Below are 21,701 nucleotides of genomic sequence, written 5' to 3'. Positions count from 1 at the left end.
TTTTAGGTATATTAGATCTGGAGGAGGCTTGTAGTTTTCGAAAATTTAGTTAAGCCGTTGCTATTAATATATATGAACCATCTTCACTTAGGCAAGAAGTTAGAAATAAAATATAATTTGTCAAATTAATATGTCTTCCATCAGAATAAAATATAGAATTAACATACGACTCATGTAATTGAATAATGTGGCAATCAAGGTAGGAAAGATGAGCAAGTAGCTGGATATTCAAAAAAAAAAAGTTACCATAACTATAACTTTTATTTACAATTTCTTTATATGATGGCATGGTAACTCATGATCTAAAACTTTTCAAATGTGTGCGGATAGAATATTTTTTCAAAAAAAAAAAAAGGAGGGGGAATAGATATGCATGAATTTGGTATTGGCCAAAGGAAGGCCTTAGCACATCCTAATACCTAGTCAACTAATTAGTTAAAAAAATAAATCAAACAATTGCAGGCATACCTTTAATTAGATCAAAATGATAGAATAAAAAAGAAAAGATATAAGTCATAGTCAGGCTGATATTTTATTACTACTATTTCGTATCCACATGAAAAATAAACATGCACTCTCAACACCAAATATGAAGTATACATTGCTAACATAGTTGTATTACATGTCTCGTATATAATATAGTTAATATTTTTTTTTAAAAAATATTTTTTCTACATTTAGAAATTGCTAGCTCTATTATGCATGAGACTAGAATACATGCACCATTTGTGAAGAATTGAGAGAGACAACAAACCCATATTATATTATAGAATTAACTCCTTTTCTCTAAGTTATATCTCCTAACAAATTGACTTGGTATTCTCTATTGCATAGAATGTATGCAAGAAGGGGTAATTTGGCAACTTAATAAAAACTGCACACAAGTATGACAAAAAGCCCATGCAGAATTCTGTGACAAGACTTGGCATTGGGGTTGAAACCAATTAACTCCTTTTCTCTAAGTTATATCTCCTAACAAATTGAGTTGGTATTCTCTATTGCATATAATGTATGCAAGAAGGAGTAATTTGGCAACTTAATAAAAACTGCACACAAGTATGACAAAAAGCCCATGCAGAATTCTGTGACAAGACTTGGCAGGGGGGTTGAAACCAATTAACTCCTCAAGGGACCAATAATTGGAGGCAGGGAAGTAAAACTGTTACCATCGGCCGCGTATAAACTGTTGGCCGCAGCCGGCGGGCCCCACCCACCCCCACCATTCGCAGCGAACACCGAAGCAAAGCGTCATCTATGACGGCATCTCTTGGCGTGGTCAACTACCCACCTAACCTCGCTCCCTCGCCAAACCACGCTCCAAGCCAAAAACGGGCACCGTTGGCCAGTTTTTTTCATATATATTCTATATTTCCTATGTGGTGTGCACAAACTCATATATATTTAAATAATTTGGTTTTATGTCCAGAGTCGTACATTTTTTTAAGCCTAATGTGGATCGTGATCATATATTCGATATGTTGGTGGACCCATACGTGACATGTTCTACATAGTTTGGGAGGTTCCAATTAATATATATAAGTTAGAAGCTGCACGTAATTGAGGACCAATGAGATATGATGCTACAAAATTATTGTGAGATGGTAGCTGAAGGTGATGTTTAAATCCAGAGTTTCCACATAAGGAAGACCTTCTAATTTTTTTGCAGCATTAGGCTTTTTATTTTTTTAGTGCAATGGAGATTCATGTACATGCATTATTGAGAAAAATAAGGTATTGTAGTACAGAAAATTAGTGTGACATGTTGGTAGGTCATGGATTCAGTATCCAAATTAGTGTTTTCTTTTTAATTGATTTCTTTTTTTTAATGCAAATGAGAATCATGTAGGGAATGAGACAAAGATGGTAGATGCATCAGAAGTAGCAGGTTTCAATTTTCTTTAATGAACAAAAAATAGAGAATCTTGAAGAGAGGGAATCTTGATTGTATTAATTAGCTGAATTTAATCTATTAAATTGTGATTAGGTACTCTTTGATTGCAGATGTAATCATAGTTGGATTTTAAGATACCGGAATAGAGGTGTTTTTTTTTTTTTTTTTTGCAGTTTAGTTGTTGAAAATTGGAAAACTAGCATATGTGGCAAATTTTGGTAGACTAGAAACCAGTCTACATACAATCCTTTTTTTTCCTTTTTTTTTTATAGGAAATTTCCACTTTATTTATACAAATCTCTTCATGCTCTGGATGCAAATTAAGATGGCACAGCCAAACAAAATTTGCCACCTACCTTGACTAGAAGAATTTTTCGCAAAATGTTCTAGAGTAAAGTAAGACTAAATTCTAAATGGACAATAAAGAGAACGAGTAATGCACGCCTTTTTTCTAAAATTAGATGGTGGCCAGCACATCTTAGAACATATTTTTTGACTTAAAGGCTCAAATATTCCTTCCTTGTTCTTTTGGTTGAATATATCGCTTGGGGATACATGATTTGTATTTCTGTATAATGCGAGAAAAATAACATCATAAAAGAAGAGTATGACTAGATAGATTACTATATTAGATTAAAAAAAAGTATGATTTGTATCGCTCATGGAATAAATCTCCCTATTCTATGAATAGATTTTTGTTTCCTAGAGCTAACTAGTCCAATCATGAGATCAAAACATGGAGCTCAGAGTGCTATTCTAGGGAATCCATTCTCTTTGCTTCTATTTTCATCTATTGATTGAAAATAATACATTTTCGAGTTTCTAATGTATAAATATCCACCAAATTCGATGATGTTATTTGTCTATATAAAACAAACTTGGGAGCTTATTAGGAGCAGTTGCATGTCAAGAATCATGATCGGACTACTTGCTTTCGCTAATTAGGAGGACAACTCGCGTAAACACTATCATCATGCATCTTAAAAAGTGCAATATTCATTTTTTTTTCTTCTTAATATCAATTTAAATCCAGTAATACGAATTTTATGATTGAACTAAATCTAATGTTTCTTAATTCCAATTTCTACGAATCTCTAATGCTCAGTTTGTATATCTCCATTAAAATTGGATGATTGGATTCGAAATCCAAATGAATACTATTTTCAAATAAAAACTTATACATGATATACTTTTTTTCAAAATCATCTCTCTCAGTAGATGCGAATGATTGACCTTTAATACTTTTAATGGGTGACACATTTTTTTAAGATTGTTGAGCATCGATTGTTGTTGCTTTGAGACATCCGCCGTACAGTCCACCTTTCCTACCGACGGCAAAATTTTGCATCTATTCACAAGCCAGCATCAGCATCAAGATAGGCATCATGTATTGTCATGAATGATGTGTTGCTCATCCTATAAAAGTCGCAGGATGTTATCTCCTTTAAGGTGTATTTGACTTCCCGATGGGTATATGACATCACTATCTTTGCCTATCTTCCACACGACCTTAGTTTGGCTTAGCAATTGATACCTAGTTTTCCTTGCGACAAGATTATAATTTTCAGATGCACCATGCATGAATTCTAGATATTTAGGTCCACCGGATGCAATCAAACTGTGGCTATAGATGAGTTACGTCTATAAAGAATATTTTTAATTTTAAGATTTTTTTGCATGAATATTATTTTAAAAATTTAAATTTGCGAGAATATCCTCTTAAAATTTATATTTATTTCTGTTCCTTCATAAAGTACTATTTTTTTTGCACAAATGCCCCTAATGAAACGGTTCTTCTAACATCGTTAATAAAAATCATATATTATTTTAATTAAAAAAATAAAATTTTAAAATTATTTTTTTGTTCTTCATCGTGATCGTCTTATAAATATTTTTTAGCACATCTACCAATTAAGAATATTTTAGTTATCTTAATTTGGAAACCGTTATTTTTTTAACGGCATTAAACAGCGTAGGTACATATGCAAAAATAAAAAAAAAATTGGAATAGCAAAACAAGTGTTTTACGAGAGTATATATATGTAAATATCAATTTTGGATGGGTATCCATGCAAAATTCGGTATATAGAAGGATATTCATGCAATTTTTTTAATTTTATCCTGTATTATTAAACCACTTGCATTTATCCAAAATAAAGAAAATACCATCCGCAGCCAATTGCATAAACCCAAAAACTAGATAAGGTGAAAGGTGACAGACTGACAGGCAAGCCCGCAACAATGATCAAATTACTCTCACTCGCGGTCGGCTGGCCGACTTCACCCCTTCAGCTCTTCTATAGAACAAGAAAAAAAAAAAAAAACAGGATATCTTCCGATCTCTTTCAAGCAAATTCACGGTATTATACAGTTATAGCGATCGTGGTATTTGTTTTTAGCACGATAACTCCCTATCTCTTTCAAGCAAATCCACAGTGTCATACGGCTATACCGATTTTTTTACGTAGAGAATAGAGTGAAGCATCGGGGCGGTGACCGTAACTCGGATGCGGGCGACCGTGGCCGCAAACAGCCAAGTACTGGATCCCCGGATTTTTATTATAAGGCCTATATATATCTCTTTATCCTTATTATAATTGTTATTATCTGCCGTCCATCGCGGGGCCGCGGAGGCACGGAACCGAACCGTGAGGCGGCCGCCGGTCTCGCGCCACGTGGCTGCGCCCGGCTGGGTCCCACCACGAGCGGCTGTCGTATGCCGCGCAGGGGATCCTCTCCCTGACGTGGCCCTCGCAAGGGATCCGAGCTGTCCATTTCCCATGCGGGCCCCACAGAAACTGAAATAACAAATAAAAGATTATATAAAATGGAGGAGGGTAGATGGGGTGGGCCCACTCTGAAACGGGCCCAAATTCCTATAAATCGAGGAGAGTTCCGCCTTCGTCGAGGCGTATAGAGAGAAGGAGAGAGAGAGAGAGAGAGGGGTGGGGCATTGTCGGTTGTGGAGAGAGAGAAGGCGGTGCGCTATTTGCCCTTCCGATTTTTCTCCGTATTTGCTTTGCGAACCGAGAGGAGGGATTTCGAGGGAGCGAAGCTGGTGGAGATTCGCCGGATATCGAGTTTTTCCGATCTTTTTTGAGTGGGATTTTGGTTAGATCCGACTGTTTCTGGGGGTAGGGGGAGGGGAAAAGGTCGATTTGGGGTGGCGAGGAAGGAAAGTTTTTTTTCCTGCAGGTAAAAAAGAAGAATATATGAATTGCTAGAAGCCAGCGTAGAGGTTTATCTGGGATCTGCATTTCTCTGTTTTCTATAAACCTTTTGAAGTTTTTAAGGTTCTTGATGTTGTTTTAGAAAAGAAAGATCCTTCAGGGCTTTGTCTTCTTTTTTTGATTTTTTTGATATTATTATTTTGGTGGATTTTAGCTGTAGCTGTGGATTTCTTTCCTTTTTTTTTTCCCTCTTTTTTCGCTGCCATGTCTCTGCTATGTTAAAGTTTTCGCCTTTCTTCCGTTTTGCAGAGGACAAACGAGGAACGAGGCTGTTTGGCTGAAGAAGTCTGGGGAAGAGCGATCTTGATCGGTTCTTGGGTGGAAGAAAAATCCTCTGATCACCGCTTATTTTAGTTTTTTTAAGCCAATATCCTCTAAATCTGCTGTCTTTTAGGCTGGATCTTGCTAAATCTTTCCAAGATCTCACAAAGACCCATTTTTCCTTTTGGAAAACCTGATAAAAAGCTGTCTTCTTTCATTATCTCGTTGTGAAATTGAAACCCTCAGCCATGGCCGTGGTCCCAGGCTCGGCCTTGAAGCTCCAATATGATTCAGCTGCTCTTCCCTCTGTTGTAAGCCATAAAAGATGCGTCCGCCATAGGGCTGCACAATACCCTGCTTCGAGGCGGCTGCATGCCTTTTCATTAGAGAACAAGTTTCTTGGTATGAAGCTCCGAGCGTCTGAACGGGTCCAGATATGGCGGACCGATGGTCCGGGAGTTTCCCCGAAGCTGAGAGTCGTATCACCATCCATGTCACTCTCTCAGGTGCCTGAGAAGCCCCTGGGTCTCTATGATGCGTCCTTCGACAAGGATTCTTGTGGTGTTGGATTTATTGCGGAGCTCTCGAGGGAGTATAGCCGGAAAACGGTCAGTCTTTTGGTCATTCTTGAGTCGCTCTGTTTGTCTTTTCTGGAGAGCAATTTTGATCAAAGTCTATATTTTTTCCTGTTAATGTTGTTGGTGAATTTGCAGGTTGCTGATGCGATTGAGATGCTCGTGAGGATGGCCCATCGGGGCGCATGTGGTTGCGAGACCAACACCGGAGATGGAGCTGGCATCCTTGTAGCTCTACCGCACGACTTCTACAAGGAGGTGTGTGCCTTGTCTGCTTTTGGGAGCATTGTTCTTGTTAAAGATGTCGTGTCTGGTTTCAACTTTTGTGCTGTTGTTTCTTTTGGAATTTTTGCTTTTCTGGAGAAAAGTTGGTGTTTTTGTTTTTAAATTGTCTGTTATATAAACATCTTTTTTCATTTTTTACATATATATAATTTAGTTGGTAAAGGCTTGTGCGTCTGTCATGTCTATGCATAGTTTTTAGTTGTTCGGTCAATAATTTCTTATCAAGATACGAGTTCTATAAATCTGTCAAGCGTATGCATAGAGATTAGTTCTTCAGCTAATAATTTCTTATCAAGGATTTCCTGGTTACTTGTCCGTTTTTATGTTTTCCAGGTAACAAAGGATGCAGGTTTCGTACTGCCACCACCTGGTCAGTATGCCGTCGGCATGTTCTTCTTGCCAACTGATGACAGTCGCTGGGAAGAAAGCAAAGTTGTATTTACCAAGGTGATTTTGCAATTTTAATAACAAATTTAATTTGAAGATGTACGAATACCTTGTGGTTATAACAGATATCGCTATATTTTTATCAGGAATTACTTAGTCCTTTTTTTGTCTACTTTGTAGTATTAGCTCACTTTCTCTTAGAGACTTCAAGGTGTATATTCATCGCAGTTACTATTTGCCTTAGTATCATAAGAGGCATGTTTTTTCCCAGAAACCGTTTGGGGTTCTTTTTTTGCTACCTGTCATTCAATTTTCGTTTTTTTTCCCCTAACAACTTCCGGACAAGCTATCATTTAAAATATATTTGCATGGTTTTAGAGATCAATGGTTACTATTGATGACCAACTCACAGAAAGTCTGGCATCATAAAGGATGTCATCTAATTCAAACTCACATGGAACAGTTTCAACCTTGTCAACTTGTTTCTTTCCTACCAGATTCTGTCAATCTAAACAACCGCTGAATGTAGATCTTATTCGGGGGATTCAAGAAATTGATATGCTCCTTATTAATACATGGATTTCATAGAAATCCATAGTTAAGGTGAAAATCTAATGAGAAATCATGTAAGACAAGAGTTGGAAGGAAGTTGATGCTCTTCCTTCTTCAGAATCTAATAAATGCAACCATGGAGTTTTGAGTAATGTTGCATTTATGCGACAAGCATACATTATTTGGTCTGAAATCTTTTTGAACAAGTTTTCTTAGGTGTGCATATTTTTATAATTCATCTATAACTCCTTATACCAGCTATATTATTCTCTGAAAATTTTGTTGGATACTTGTCACTGTATGCAGGTTGCAGAGTCATTGGGACATGTTGTCCTTGGTTGGCGCCCTGTACCAACTGATAATACGGATTTGGGTGAGTCTGCTAGACAAACAGAGCCAATCATTGAACAAGTATTCCTTACATCAAGTCCAAAATCAAGTGCTGACTTTGAGCAACAGGTCATTTCTTGTTTTTGTCAAACCATTTTATATCAATAAAGGCTTGTTACTGATGCTGTTTGTTTTTAATATTGTTAATTTAGATGTATATTTTACGGAGGGTTGCGATGGTTGCTATTCGAGCTGCTCTGAATCTACAGCATGGTGGAGTGAGGGACTTCTATATATGCTCCCTTTCTTCAAGGTGATCTATTTTACTTTCTCCCTTCTTTCTTTCTGACAAGTAGGAACAACTGGGAACCTCGAACTGACTCCATATAGATGGTATGAGAGTGCTTATCTATGCTCAATTTCTCATTTTCAAGAGTATGATTTAAGTTTTCTTCTTAGGTGAACAAAATTTTGGTTGTTGTAACAACAACAAATTACCTTTTCTCTGGTTTGGCAGAACTGTGGTTTACAAAGGTCAGCTGAAACCAGTTCAATTGAAGGACTACTATTATGCAGATCTTGGTGATGAAAGGTTTACAAGTTACATGGCCCTGGTAAGTTTGTACCAACTGACATCCTTCTTTATGCACAAACTGGGTTCACAGCAGGCTGCATTGGGGTAACTGTCGTAGCAGAACAGTTGTAAGGTTATGTGATGTTGAGGAATGAAACTTTGTCTTATGTCTTCTGTTCTGCTCTATTGAGTGCTATTTGATTTTGGGTACTGGATGTCGTGGCTGAGTTGGTAAAAAACTTTCTTAGTTGATACTTAGCAAACCATGTTGCAGAATCCTGATGCAGTGCTCCCTATGGTCAGTATTTGTGGATGAGACATCTAATTTGGAGGTGTAAAGGAAATAAAATATGGTGAAGGTAGCTCAGGGTCTCCATGTTATTCTGTATTGACACTGAAAATAGTCAGAAACTATAGTGTTTTTAAGTGCCTTGAAAGCAAAGCCATCTCAGATTCCTAAACAAACTGTGAATCTCATGAATGCAAGTTTTTTTTTTGAAAAAATTGCAATACATAATTCTAAGTTATCATGTTTGCATGCAGATCCATTCTCGTTTCTCCACAAACACTTTTCCTAGTTGGGATCGTGCTCAACCCATGCGTATTTTGGGTCACAATGGAGAAATTAATACACTACGAGGAAATGTGAACTGGTATAATTTCAAATACTGAATGGAATACTTTGTTGTAAGCAAACATTCATGCTTTTAAGCATGTTTGATAGATTGGCATCTATTTTGCCCTTCAATCCAACAGGATGAAGGCACGGGAGGGTCTTTTGAAGTGCAAGCAACTGGGTTTATCGAAGAATGAAATGAAGAAACTCCTTCCCATTGTGGATGCTAGCTCATCAGATTCAGGTGGGATTAGCTAGCCTTAATTTTTAGGGGCTCAATTTTTTTTTAATTAGCAGAAATGCTACAGTTAAGCCACACTTTTGCATTGCCATGTTTGAATGTGTATTTTATGTAATTAGATGTTACCAGCTCATAAATGCTTCATCACAGCTGAATCTATTACTTTGAATCTATTACTTTTTGTTTATATTTCAGGGGCATTTGATGGTGTTCTTGAGCTCTTGGTTCGAGCTGGTCGGAGCCTGCCAGAAGCTGTCATGATGATGATACCTGAGGCATGGCAGAATGACCCGAACATGGACACTGATAGAAAGGCTCTGTATGAGTATTTCTCAGCTCTCATGGAACCCTGGGATGGACCTGCTCTTATATCATGTGAGGTTCTTCACTAGTACTGTTTTGTATCAACATACCTTCCTGTAAGCTGATTCCAAAATTAAATTCGGTTGAAACTTGCGTCCAGTTACTGATGGCCGCTATCTTGGAGCCACATTGGATCGTAACGGTTTGAGGCCTGGCCGCTTTTACATTACACATAGTGGACGTGTAATTATGGCTAGTGAAGTTGGTGTTGTAGATATTCCCCCTGAAGATGTGTCCAGGAAAGGAAGACTCAACCCTGGAATGATGTTACTAGTAGATTTCGACAATCATACTGTTGTTGATGATGAGGCCTTGAAAAAACAATACTCACAAGCAAGACCTTATGGAGAGTGGCTCAAGAGACAGAAAATATGCCTCAAGGACATTGTGGATTCTGTGTCTGAAACTGACAGGATTGCTCCAAGCATATATGGCACTGTTGCAGTAAGTTGCAGATCTTGCTACTGTAAGTAACTCGGTCCGTGTGACATTCGTGCTCTCATTGTAATGACAATCTTGTCTTGATATTTAGGCACATAATCATGACGAGGACATGGAGAACATGGGAATCCATGGTATCTTGGCTCCACTGAAGGCCTTTGGGTGAGTAAAAGCTCATCTTTACTAGTTTTTGTGTCTTTCCTGTGTGCCTTTGCTTAAACCATTTATGCTTTATATTCTTTGCCTGCAGTTACACAGTAGAAGCTTTGGAGATGTTGTTGTTGCCCATGGCAAAAGATGGAACTGAAGCGCTTGGATCAATGGGAAATGATACTCCATTAGCTGTGATGTCAAAAAGAGAGAAACTTACATTTGAGTATTTTAAACAGATGTTTGCTCAAGTCACAAACCCACCAATTGATCCAATTCGAGAGAAAATTGTTACATCTATGGAGTGCATGGTCGGTCCAGAAGGTGATCTGACTGAAACAACTGAACAGCAGTGCCATCGCCTTTCACTGAAAGGGCCTCTTCTATCCATTGATGAGATGGAGGCTATTAAAAAAATGAATTACAGAGGTTGGCGCAGCAAGGTGCTTGACATCACTTATCCAAAGAAGCATGGCAGGAAGGGTTTGGAGGAGACTTTGGATAGGATTTGCTCTGAAGCTCGTGATGCTATTCGTGAGGGCTATACGACCATTGTACTATCTGACAGAGGTGAGCACCATCTAAAATCTGCATTCTTTTCTGTTGGGTAGACTTTGAACTTGAAGACAAAATCTTGAATGTCCTTGTTTTCTATTATGTCGTTTGGTTTTTTTGGCTTGCATTGGAGAATTATGCTCTTGTTTTGTGTAGTACTTGATCCATTTTAAATATGAAATGCTACTATCTTGTTTGTTTTTGTTTCTGTAGGATGGGAGTTATTTGATCCCTATTGTTTTTCTTATTTAAACTGCAGTTTCCTACTGAGTCTTTCATTGACTAATTCTCAATTTTGTCATGCCGGCTGTTTTTTCTCTGGTTGGTAAACTCTAAATTGAGCCTGTCATTCTTTAAATCTTGATGTAGGTTTTTCGTCAGAACGTGTTGCTGTTAGTTCCCTCTTGGCAGTTGGTGCTGTTCATCAACATCTAGTCTCAAAACTTGAGCGCACTCGCATTGGTCTGCTGGTTGAATCTGCTGAGCCTCGTGAAGTGCATCATTTTTGTACTCTGGTTGGTTTTGGTGCAGATGCTATATGCCCATATCTGGCTGTAGAAGCAATCTGGCGATTACAGATTGATGGGAAGATCCCTCCTAAAGGAGATGGCCAGTTTCATTCACGAGAAGAACTTGTCAAAAAGTACTTCAAAGCAAGCAATTATGGAATGATGAAAGTTCTTGCTAAAATGGGGATATCCACTCTTGCTTCTTATAAAGGTGCACAGATTTTTGAAGCTTTGGGTCTTTCTTCTGAGGTTATTCAGAAGTGTTTCAAAGGCACCCCAAGCAGGGTTGAGGGTGCAACATTTGAAATGCTTGCTGGTGATGCACTTCATCTTCATGAATTGGCAATTCCTACCAGAGCTTTACCACCTGGAAGTGCAGAAGCAGTTGCACTGCCTAATCCTGGGGATTACCACTGGAGAAAAGGAGGTGAAGTGCATCTTAATGATCCCCTTGCAATTGCAAAGTTGCAAGAAGCAGCCAGTGCTAACAGTGTGGCAGCATACAAAGAATACTCCAGGCGGATACAGGAGCTGAATAAGACCTGCAATTTGCGTGGTATGTTGAAGTTCAAAGATGTTGGTGATAAGATTCCCTTGGATGAAGTGGAACCTGCTAGTGAGATTGTGAAGCACTTTTGCACTGGAGCTATGAGTTATGGCTCACTATCATTGGAAGCACATACCACTCTAGCTATTGCAATGAATAAACTTGGAGGCAAATCTAATACTGGTATGATTGTTTTCCAGAGAAAATCATGAGCTACTTTTAGCACAACCATTCATTCAAAATTCGTATTGCTTCACTATTTCATAATTATAAATGTCCTTTTCTCATGTTTTACACATTATTCATTTACTTTAAATATTTGAACCAAGTCATCATTTATTCTGGATAATGTTTACAAGGCTATCATGTTTAACGTAACTTACTGTGCACTTATGAATTGCCAATACATCATTTTCTTTTTAGCCTTTGTCCTGGTGGTCTTTTTGTCTCTTGATGTTTTAAGTGATGCTGCCTTTATGGAGTTTTAATAAATCATATTTTCTTCAGAAACAAAAGGTCTCTTGCTCTTAGATATTTAAAGAGGGGGGGGGAGGGGGGGGGGGGGGGGAGGATAACATATTTGCACCTTACAAGGCGGTTCCCCTTAGTACTCTATTTGTTTATTTTGTGAGTGCATTTATCTTTTTTTTTTTGAACTGCATTTTTATCTTGCGAAAATGTGGTGCATACATGTCGTTTAGTATATCTCTTATATTAATGAATAAGGACATGGCAAAAAGTGAATGTTTAATCTTGAGAAGACATGGTGATAATGCTTACCATTCACTTTCATTTTTATTGACAGTGAATCTGAAATTTTGTTGTTGCTAAATTTACTGCTGCTTTTTTTTAATATCCAACTTTTATAAAGGTGAGGGAGGTGAGCAACCTTCACGTATGGAGCCTCTTCCAGACGGTTCGATGAATCCAAAGAGGAGTGCAATTAAACAAGTAGCAAGTGGACGGTTTGGAGTTTCGAGCTACTATCTTACCAATGCCGATGAACTTCAGATAAAAATGGCTCAGGTAGTTGCTGCAATCTAAACTGAAATATTACAAGATGAATCTTTTGTTTATACTTCTTATACTGGGGCATCTGCTACATATGTACCTCCTGTCTTCCTATTGGAGCAGAAGTTCCTCTTGTTTATGAATTTATGTTCATGGACAGATGTTGCTGAGTCTACAAAGCACCTTTGTGTGTCTTTGTACCTATAACTGATGCATACCTTTGACATTTGGTGAGGTTATGTATAGCTGAAATTTATTTTGCTTTGTCATGTACATTATGTTAAGAGCAGTTGTTTCTGTTCTCCAGGGGGCCAAGCCAGGCGAAGGAGGCGAACTTCCAGGCCACAAAGTAGTTGGTGATATTGCGGTCACTAGAAATTCTACTGCCGGTGTAGGGCTTATCAGTCCTCCCCCCCACCATGATATCTATTCAATCGAAGATCTTGCCCAACTAATTCATGACCTTAAGGTATATGACCATGACACTTGTTGAACTTTCCTCTTTACTTGTCATTTAGTTACCCTATACTGAGAGTCGGTAGGAATTAATCTTTTCCATATTAGTAAGGGAGTCCTTAAATTTCTGTTGATTTCCATCCATGTGCTCCAGTACGTCGTTTATTCCTCATTTTGAGAAGTGATTTCCAAATAGATAAGTTTATTTTTTCCTGTTCTGCTCCTGTGAGAGGCTGTCAGTACTCATATTTATGTATGCAAAATATATCTGGATTGAGCATGTTGATTATTATTTTTTGTTTCTCCTTTGTAGAATTCGAACCCAGGGGCCCGAATCAGTGTTAAGTTAGTCTCAGAGGCTGGTGTGGGTGTAATTGCTAGTGGGGTTGTAAAAGGGCATGCTGACCATGTTTTGATCTCTGGCCATGATGGAGGAACTGGAGCTTCCCGTTGGACTGGCATAAAAAATGCGGGTCTTCCCTGGGAGCTTGGATTGGCAGAAACACATCAAACTTTAGTGGCAAATGACCTTCGTGGCCGAACCATTCTTCAAACTGATGGCCAGTTAAAAACTGGAAGGGATGTTGCTATTGCTGCTCTACTGGGTGCAGAAGAATTTGGTTTCAGCACTGCCCCTCTGATAACCCTCGGCTGCATTATGATGCGGAAATGCCATAAGAATACTTGCCCAGTTGGCATTACCACTCAAGACCCTGTACTTCGTGAAAAGTTTGCTGGGGAACCTGAGCATGTTATAAACTTCTTCTTTATGCTCGCAGAGGAGGTCCGTGAGATAATGGCTCAGCTGGGTTTTCGAACCATTAATGAAATGGTTGGCCGTGCAGATATGCTCGAGATTGACAGAGAAGTAGTTAAGAACAATGAAAAATTGGAGAATATTGATCTCTCATTGCTACTTAAACCTGCAGCTGAGATTCGCCCAGAAGCTGCTCAGTATTGCATTCAGAAGCAGGATCATGGTCTTGACATGGCATTAGATCAAGAACTTATCACTTCATCAAAAGCTGCTCTAGAGAAGGGTCTTTCTGTTTACATTGAGACACCAATTCGAAATGTAAACCGTGCTGTTGGTACGATGCTCAGTCATGAAGTTACTAAATGTTATCACATGAAAGGACTACCTTCGGATACAATCCACATTAAGCTAAACGGAAGTGCTGGTCAGAGTTTGGGGGCTTTTCTGTGCCCTGGAATAACCCTTGAGCTTGAAGGGGATAGCAATGACTATGTTGGGAAAGGATTATCTGGTGGCAAGATTGTAGTGTATCCTCCAAGAGGAAGCAAATTCGATCCAAAGGAGAACATTGTCATTGGCAATGTTGCTCTATACGGAGCCACAAATGGGGAGGCATATTTCAATGGAATGGCTGCAGAGAGGTTTTGCGTCCGTAATTCTGGTGCTAGAGCAGTCGTTGAAGGGATTGGTGATCATGGGTGCGAGTACATGACAGGTGGTACTGTTGTGATACTTGGAAAAACTGGGAGGAATTTTGCTGCTGGCATGAGTGGTGGAATTGCTTATGTTTTAGATGTGGATGGAAAATTCCATACTAGGTGCAATACTGAACTCGTTGATCTTGAAAAAGTTGAAGAGGAAGATGATATTACGACATTGAAAATGATGATACAACAACATCAGCGTCACACCAGCAGTGAGTTAGCAAAAGAGGTCCTTGCCAATTTTAACAATCTCCTCCCAAAGTTTGTGAAAGTATTTCCTCGTGATTACAAGAGGGTTCTTCAGGACTTAAAGGCAGAGCAAGCTGCCAAAGAAGCTGAGGCACAACAAGAAAAGGAGTTGATGGAAAAAGATGCCTTTGAAGAGCTTAAGAAGTTGGCAGCTGCATCTTTGAATGATAAGGTAAATAATTTCTTGACAAGTCTGGCTAAGCTCCCCAACATTTCTATCAATCTTTTGCACTTATCTTATAGGATCATTTTCTCATTTGTCTATATAATTTGTTCTGAATAAATTGTTCTTTCAATAAATCATAGTTTACTAAGTCTTGATCATCTTCCTTGTTAATAGTTGGCCTTCTTCTTGGGTCAATTGAAGCAATTCCTCCTTAGGTGATCTTTTGAATGAGTGGTTTTATTAACTTGTTAAATGAGGTCTAGTTTTGTTTATCCCATCTTTTGGAGTCTTTATCCTCAGTTTGTATTTCAGAAGCACAAAAATTATAGATCACCTTTGGGAGATCCAGGTACGGTCTAATAAAATGGTTTCCTTGGAGCTATGTCTAATAATTTATTTTTGTCTTCGTTTCACGGGCAGAATGTTGAAAATGTCTACTACAACATATTTTAGATTACTAATTGTAATTAGGATTCCACAGAAGGTGGAAGATTCGAGGCCGGTCAAAAGGCCAACTCAGGTGCCCAATGCTGTCAAGCATCGAGGTTTTCTTGCTTATGAGCGAGAGAGCATTTCATATAGGGATCCGAATGCTCGAATTAATGACTGGGAAGAAGTTGCTGTGGAGTCAAAACCTGGGCCATTGTTGCAAACACAATCTGCCCGTTGCATGGACTGTGGAACTCCGTTCTGTCATCAGGTAAATAGAGCAAGTATTTGCAATTGTTGCTTGGCCTTAGCATATTCTTTTTGAATCTTGTTGTGCTGTGAATCTGTTTACAAGTTTGATATTGAAGTCTATACTAGTGTTACAGATGTTAAGATATGTACCTGTTAGAAAAGTATCGCTATGACTGTTGCATGCATGCAGTGATGATGACCACTATACGGTCTTTGTGAAGTTCTACAAATGCATAGATGCTTTTTAAAATATTCAATAAGATCCACATTAGCACCAAATCAGCAGCATGGTACTCTTGCATTTATTGTGTGCCATCATACTTCAAGGAATTTAAGGATGGCCCATATATGCTCTATCCTCTAGTAATTTAATTGGGACAAGAGATGCCAACTTCATCTTTATCCAGATATCCCTATTCTCTTGAATCCGATAAGAAGTATTTATTTCTTGTATCATCTCATGACTTCTTTTTCATCCCTTTGCTGGAAATCAGGAAAACTCTGGCTGTCCTCTTGGAAATAAGGTACCGGAATTTAATGAACTAGTGCATCAGAATAGGTGGCGTGAAGCTTTGGATCGGCTTCTTGAGACAAATAACTTTCCAGAATTTACTGGTCGAGTCTGCCCTGCTCCCTGTGAAGGTGCTTGTGTTCTTGGGATCATTGAGAACCCAGTATCTATTAAAAGCATAGAATGTGCCATCATAGACAAAGCCTTCGAAGAAGGATGGATGGTGCCTCGACCTCCGCTTCAGAGAACTGGGTATAATTTCTTTCCTTATTTTCTCTGGTTCTAAAAAATATTATATTGTTGATTTGAGTTTAGAAACTCCTCTTCAGATTTGTCAAATTATATCTATTATTACTAGTTTTATAGCCCCCTGCTATAGATCTTTCTATATTATTCAAGTTTCTGAGGAGATATTAAGATTAAATTAAGCTTTTCATGCTTTTTTTTTAGATGTACAATATGAATACTAAGAAACAGTACTACATTATAGACGCCTAGTTTTGGAGAGATCACAAATGGATCATAATTCAACTAGAGATAGAAATTGAGGATGATTTTGATTATTTTTCAACTAATTTAAGGTTAGGCCATCTGCTTTGTGTTCTCTTTGTTGGTCAAAAACTATGCCATGTTTCTTCTGAGTCCTTGAATAGTTGTTTTTTGGTAAAGACTTTGTTTATCAAGTACTCTGAAAGTTATTTTTGTTTAGCAACTTAAAAGTGCTGGTTGTGATGGATGCAGAACATACGTCATCCAATGGCAGAGACATTTGTGAATGTCAAGGAAACAAATTTTCTTACCAGCTTGTCAACTGTTATCTTTGATTTTACCATAACTTCAATAATGATTTTTCAGATAATTAAAATAAGTATAATTGATGAGTAAATAGATTCAAGGTAATTAGATGGCTCATTGATTCCAGTAATAAATCTTCTTTCTTTTTTTGAATACTTCATTTTTTTCCATCATACATATGCTTTCTAATTCTTTGACTAGTTAAAATTAATTCCATTTCATTACTGGACTAGGGAGTGGTATTCTTAGGCCATCAAGTTTCTCGTGATGCTTATGATGTATTAAGCGTTCACTAGACATGTATTTGACATTTTTTCTTATAAATAAACATTGTGTAGACAGTCATGAACCAACTCTATTAATGCTGAATGGCTGGTCAATAGAACCAATTATTTCACCTCTACATCTCGTCTTGAACTGCCTGGGTCATCGATGCAGGAAGAGAGTTGCCATTGTTGGTAGCGGACCGGCTGGTTTGGCTGCTGCTGATCAGCTAAATAAAATGGGTCACTTGGTTACTGTCTTTGAGCGTGCTGACCGCATTGGGGGCTTGATGATGTATGGAGTTCCTAACATGAAGGCAGACAAGGTTGACATTGTTCGGCGCCGTGTTGACCTAATGGCTAAGGAAGGTGTCACTTTTGTGGTGAATGCTAATGTTGGAAAAGATCCCTTATATTCCCTTGATCGGCTCCGAGCTGAGAATGATGCAATTATTTTGGCTTGTGGAGCTACAAAACCAAGGTAACAGCTTTAGTCAAGGAAAGATGTTGAATTTAATCACCAATTTTATTTGCATGGGGTGGGGATATCCATGCATCTCTCTGATCTTGATAATTTCTAAGAACATTAAATTTCTAGTAAAAAAGGGAGCATTAAATTGCTACAAATTTTATATACAAATTAATGGGAATTATTTCACTGTTTTAAGATTTCTCTTCTGGGAAGCTCGCTTCCTGTACTAATTTGGCGGGGCAGAAGAAATCTCCATACTGCAATTTGATGTTTTGGACTTATCAGGGAAAAAGTGATAAAAAGTTTGCAGGAATTTGTACTGAACGGGAATATTTTTAAGATATGTGGTGTGTATGTAAGGCTTTAGGTTGATTCTGCTGGGACTTATTTCTCAGTATAAATAGAGTTATCACTAGATGGGTGTTTCTTCTGTATACTGTGGCTACATAAAAAATAAAATAGTTTATGCTATAATCTCAGCATGTTTGAGTATTTATTTTTTCTATGTTGCCAGTGCTTAGCTATTTTTAACCTGTGGAACTGAGCTTCAGTTTCCCTGAAAATTCATAAATATATCACATCCATATGTTTAAATTTTTATTTCATTTTTAAACCCATTATTTGTACACTGTACACAAATGGATATTAAACACATCATTGTATTTAAGTCTTGATAATGATTGCATATGATGTAGGAGGTCCTAAGTGATATATAGAAGCCAGTTTTGGTCTTTTAGCATTATTGTCAGGTGTAGAGATCTGATGCAACATTAATGCTCACTATCGTGCAGGGATCTGCCTGTGCCTGGGAGGGAGCTCTCTGGAATTCATTTTGCTATGGAATTTCTCCATAGCAACACCAAAAGTTTGCTTGATAGCAATTTGCAGGATGGTAAATATATATCTGCCAAGGGGAAGAAGGTGGTTGTTATAGGTGGAGGAGACACAGGGACAGATTGCATCGGGACATCCATCCGACATGGTTGTACCAGCATCATAAATCTAGAGCTTCTTCCTGAGCCACCAATAAAAAGAGCACCAGGCAACCCCTGGCCACAGGTTCCTCTCTCTCTCTCTCTCGCTCGCTCTGCAGTATCTCTTGCTGTATATCTTGTCTTTCCCTTTGTAGCACCAAGCAGTGTACAAATATTATTAAGTTGAAAATGTTGCCTGACCTGCAAAATTACGCTCTGGTGCTCTTTCAGCAAATCTAAGTTTTCTCAACCATGGTTTTTTAGTTAAATGAGACAGACCAGCATGTAGACCTGCTTTACCTGCATGTGGAACAATCCTTTGTGTGCCAATTATCATGTAATTATATTCCTACTTCTGCATTGCCGCCTGTTGCTAACCACTTAATGGATGCTATTGGGCTTATCTTTTAGATGCTCAACTCCATTCATCTCACTTTTATGTATAAAAAAAAAAAGTATATGCTTGCAGTAGGATTTTCAATGCAACCATCAGCTCTTCCCTGTAGTGGGATATCTCTTATTTGTTATTCCTTTTTACTAACTACAATTCCTGCCTCTTGTATATTTTATTAAAACCTAAAACTGTAGTAGTTCTTATGCTAGTTGTTTGTGTTGCAGTGGCCTCGCATTTTCCGAGTAGATTATGGCCATCAGGAAGCAGCAGCGAAATTTGGGAAAGACCCAAGATCATATGAAGTCTTGACCAAGCGCTTTGTGGGCGATGAGAATGGTTTTGTAAAAGGCCTTGAGCTCATACGCGTGAAATGGGCAAAGGATAGCAGCGGGAGATTCCAGTTTGAGGAAATCAAGGGTTCCGAAGAGACAATTGGGGCTGATCTGGTCTTCTTAGCTATGGGGTTCCTTGGTCCTGAGGCGGTAAGTTCTTTTTCCATCTTCTCTCTTTTTATTCAGTTCAAGAAAGATCAAGACATGAGTTGGGATGTGCGGATTTTGTTGCACAGCTGTTTTCTGTGTCTCATGCTTTTGGTCATAATCCATCCCACTGAGTGGCAATTTTTATCATGCTTCTCAGTAGTCACCTGTATGCTTGTTGAATACTGTTCACTGTTCGTGTCCCAATCATATTCCTTGTCACGCATGATTTTTTGGTTTCCACCACCTTTCAAATCTTCGATGAAGTCCTGATTAGGTCCGCCGACAGGGTGTAACCTAATGAGTCCAGCTATAAAGTTGGCCATGTTGTCTGCATATCATATCTGGCACACCAAAATTGGTCGTCATTGTATGGGCGTCGGCCGTGTTATCTTGAGGGAGACCGCTTAGGTTGTGGTTCTCTTTGTGCTCCCCCCATGAAACGCTCAGGGCTGGTGGGAGGTTCTGGAATCTTGAGCCTTGTATGTATGTAAAATTTGTAAGGACCACCTCATTCTTGTCATTTCCGGGGAGTCTCTGTTTAATATTACCAACTATTATCTTCACAGACAATCGCCGACCAGCTGGGTTTGGAGCGAGACAACCGGTCGAACTTCAAAGCAGAGTATGGGCGCTTCTCGACCAATGTGGATGGTGTCTTTGCTGCCGGGGACTGCCGGCGTGGTCAGTCACTGGTTGTCTGGGCCATCAACGAGGGCCGGCAGGCTGCAGCTCAGGTGGACAAATACTTGACGAAAGTTGAGGGTGATGTCACGAAGGACACCCCCAGCAATGAAGAGGATGTGGTCCAGAAAGTGGCTGCGTAGACAGGGAAAGTTTCTTACCTGAAATTATAGGTTTTAAAGGGTACCAAATAGGAGAATCTGATAGTCATTTGGCAAGCAAGGGGGTTGGCGAGCTGACAGATATATGTATGGGGGTCTGAGGGTTTCAATTTATCTCTCTTGTCTGGTTGATTTTCTTTGTTATGTTCAAAGCTGTGTTTATGGCTTCATGAATAATGTACAATTTTCCAAGAAATGAAATATAGTGAAATTGGTGGGCATGCTGAAGAGAATTCATTGCAGCTTACAGGAGTGGATCATGGTTTGGTGAAAAGGCGTGATCACAGCAACAATGATTGTTGCTGCTACTAACCTTTAATATAAGAAACAGTTGATCTTGTTTAATTTTAAATTGCCTTCCCCAGGAAACATGAGCTGTTCTGTAATAAAACCAGTTGTTGCTGATATCTCCTTCTCGGTTTCTTCTTCCATAACCCGAGCTCGGAGAAGGAAGAAGGAAGAGAGAAGAGGGCCCTATGGAGAATGTGGTCAGAAATCCATAATAGAGTCCGATCACAACGATGGAATTTATTATCTTCATGCATAAGGATGATAGATTATCTAGTAGAAAAAATTTTAAAATCATCACAAACTGCTCTTTTTCTTTTTTTATATTTTTTTATTGTAATTTCTCGATTATTATAGGATGATTTCTTAACTTTTCATATATAGAAACAGATAGACTATAAATGACATCTCTTATGTCAATGACACCAAAGGGATATTAAATGAATGGAATTGGAATATAGATGGAATATAATGAAATAGAGCCACTTTGAGGTTCCCTATGAAATGAGGCATGGAATGGAGCTACTACGAAGAAGTTCCGAAAGTTACGAAGGAAGCTTTGGACTCATATTGTTCGTGGGTTGAGAACGGGAATTGAACTCTATGAGGTCGAATCTCCCGTTGTTCCTCAGTAGCTCAGTGGTAGAGCGGTTGGCTGTTAACTGACTGGTCGTAGGTTTGAATCCTACTTGGGGAGATTTGATTAATTCTTAATTAAAGAATAAAGAATTGAATTAAAGGGCTCGCTTTGACCGTTAGGAGTAGGTAACCCGTTCCCTGTCTTAGTTTCTATTGCATTCTATCTCATCGTATCACATTCTGTTCTACGATATTTGAGAATCGTCGTCAATACCTCGGCGTAGATCCGGGATAATTCCTTGTAAATAGCCAATTAAGAATTCTCAGATCAGATGATGTACTAGCAGTGCATCTTTGATGCAGTCATCGATTCTCCTGATAGGCCACAATTATCGCGAGCAAACATATTAATGACGAGGAACACATTTTTGCTATGCTACTAATACTTGTACTTGCTCTGCTATTCTGCCCAAGCCTGGCTGAGGAAGAGTTACGGGAAGTAAAACAAAAATATGCTGATTCAAGACTTGGTTACTATATGTAATGATAGAGAAAGAACACTGGTAATAG

The 21,701-nt window shown here is 38.6% G+C and overlaps 1 protein-coding gene and 1 non-coding gene across 8 annotated transcripts; both read left to right on the top strand.

The window, feature by feature from the left end:
- Window positions 1-4,797: 4,797 nt before the first annotated feature.
- Window positions 4,798-20,485, top strand: GLT1 (NADH-dependent glutamate synthase 1). 7 transcript variants are annotated; one of them, XM_008800221.6, is made up of 23 exons: window positions 4,798-5,086; window positions 5,371-5,990; window positions 6,096-6,215; window positions 6,576-6,689; window positions 7,488-7,640; window positions 7,724-7,824; window positions 8,029-8,125; window positions 8,629-8,738; window positions 8,842-8,945; window positions 9,138-9,317; window positions 9,406-9,749; window positions 9,838-9,908; window positions 9,997-10,466; window positions 10,821-11,690; window positions 12,379-12,533; window positions 12,826-12,987; window positions 13,288-14,856; window positions 15,332-15,550; window positions 16,026-16,294; window positions 17,276-17,581; window positions 18,364-18,631; window positions 19,165-19,422; window positions 19,989-20,485. In XM_008800221.6, the coding sequence occupies exons 2-23, from the start codon at window positions 5,631-5,633 to the stop codon at window positions 20,244-20,246; spliced, it is 6,558 nt and encodes a 2,185-aa protein (XP_008798443.4). In that variant the 5' UTR covers window positions 4,798-5,086; window positions 5,371-5,630; the 3' UTR covers window positions 20,247-20,485. The 7 variants fall into 7 exon arrangements, with proteins under 7 accessions (XP_008798443.4, XP_088565230.2, XP_088565219.2 ...); XM_088709104.2 differs by having other exon boundaries at window positions 4,800-5,086; window positions 7,724-7,904; XM_088709093.2 differs by having other exon boundaries at window positions 4,800-5,129.
- A 692-nt stretch (window positions 20,486-21,177) lies between these two features.
- Window positions 21,178-21,249, top strand: TRNAN-GUU (transfer RNA asparagine (anticodon GUU)). Its single transcript has one exon. It is a non-coding gene; the product is annotated as a tRNA-Asn (tRNA).
- The last annotated feature ends 452 nt before the right edge of the window (window positions 21,250-21,701 follow it).

Source organism: Phoenix dactylifera, chromosome 1 (assembly GCF_051530095.1).
Source record: "Phoenix dactylifera cultivar Ajwa chromosome 1, Ajwa_hap1_PhDact_Kaust_v1.1, whole genome shotgun sequence".
Lineage (NCBI taxonomy): Eukaryota > Viridiplantae > Streptophyta > Magnoliopsida > Arecales > Arecaceae > Phoenix > Phoenix dactylifera.
The sequence above is the reverse complement of the archived record's forward strand: the minus strand, read 5'-3'. Positions and strand labels throughout refer to the sequence as shown.

Coding starts and splice junctions, on each gene's coding strand:
- GLT1 (XM_008800221.6), top strand. CDS start 5,631: ATGGCCGTGGTCCCAGGCTCGGCCTTGAAGCTCCAATATGATTCAGCT. Junction 8,739..8,841: donor CTACGAGGAAATGTGAACTG/GTATAATTTCAA, acceptor TCAATCCAACAG/GATGAAGGCACGGGAGGGTC. Junction 12,988..13,287: donor AACTAATTCATGACCTTAAG/GTATATGACCAT, acceptor TCTCCTTTGTAG/AATTCGAACCCAGGGGCCCG.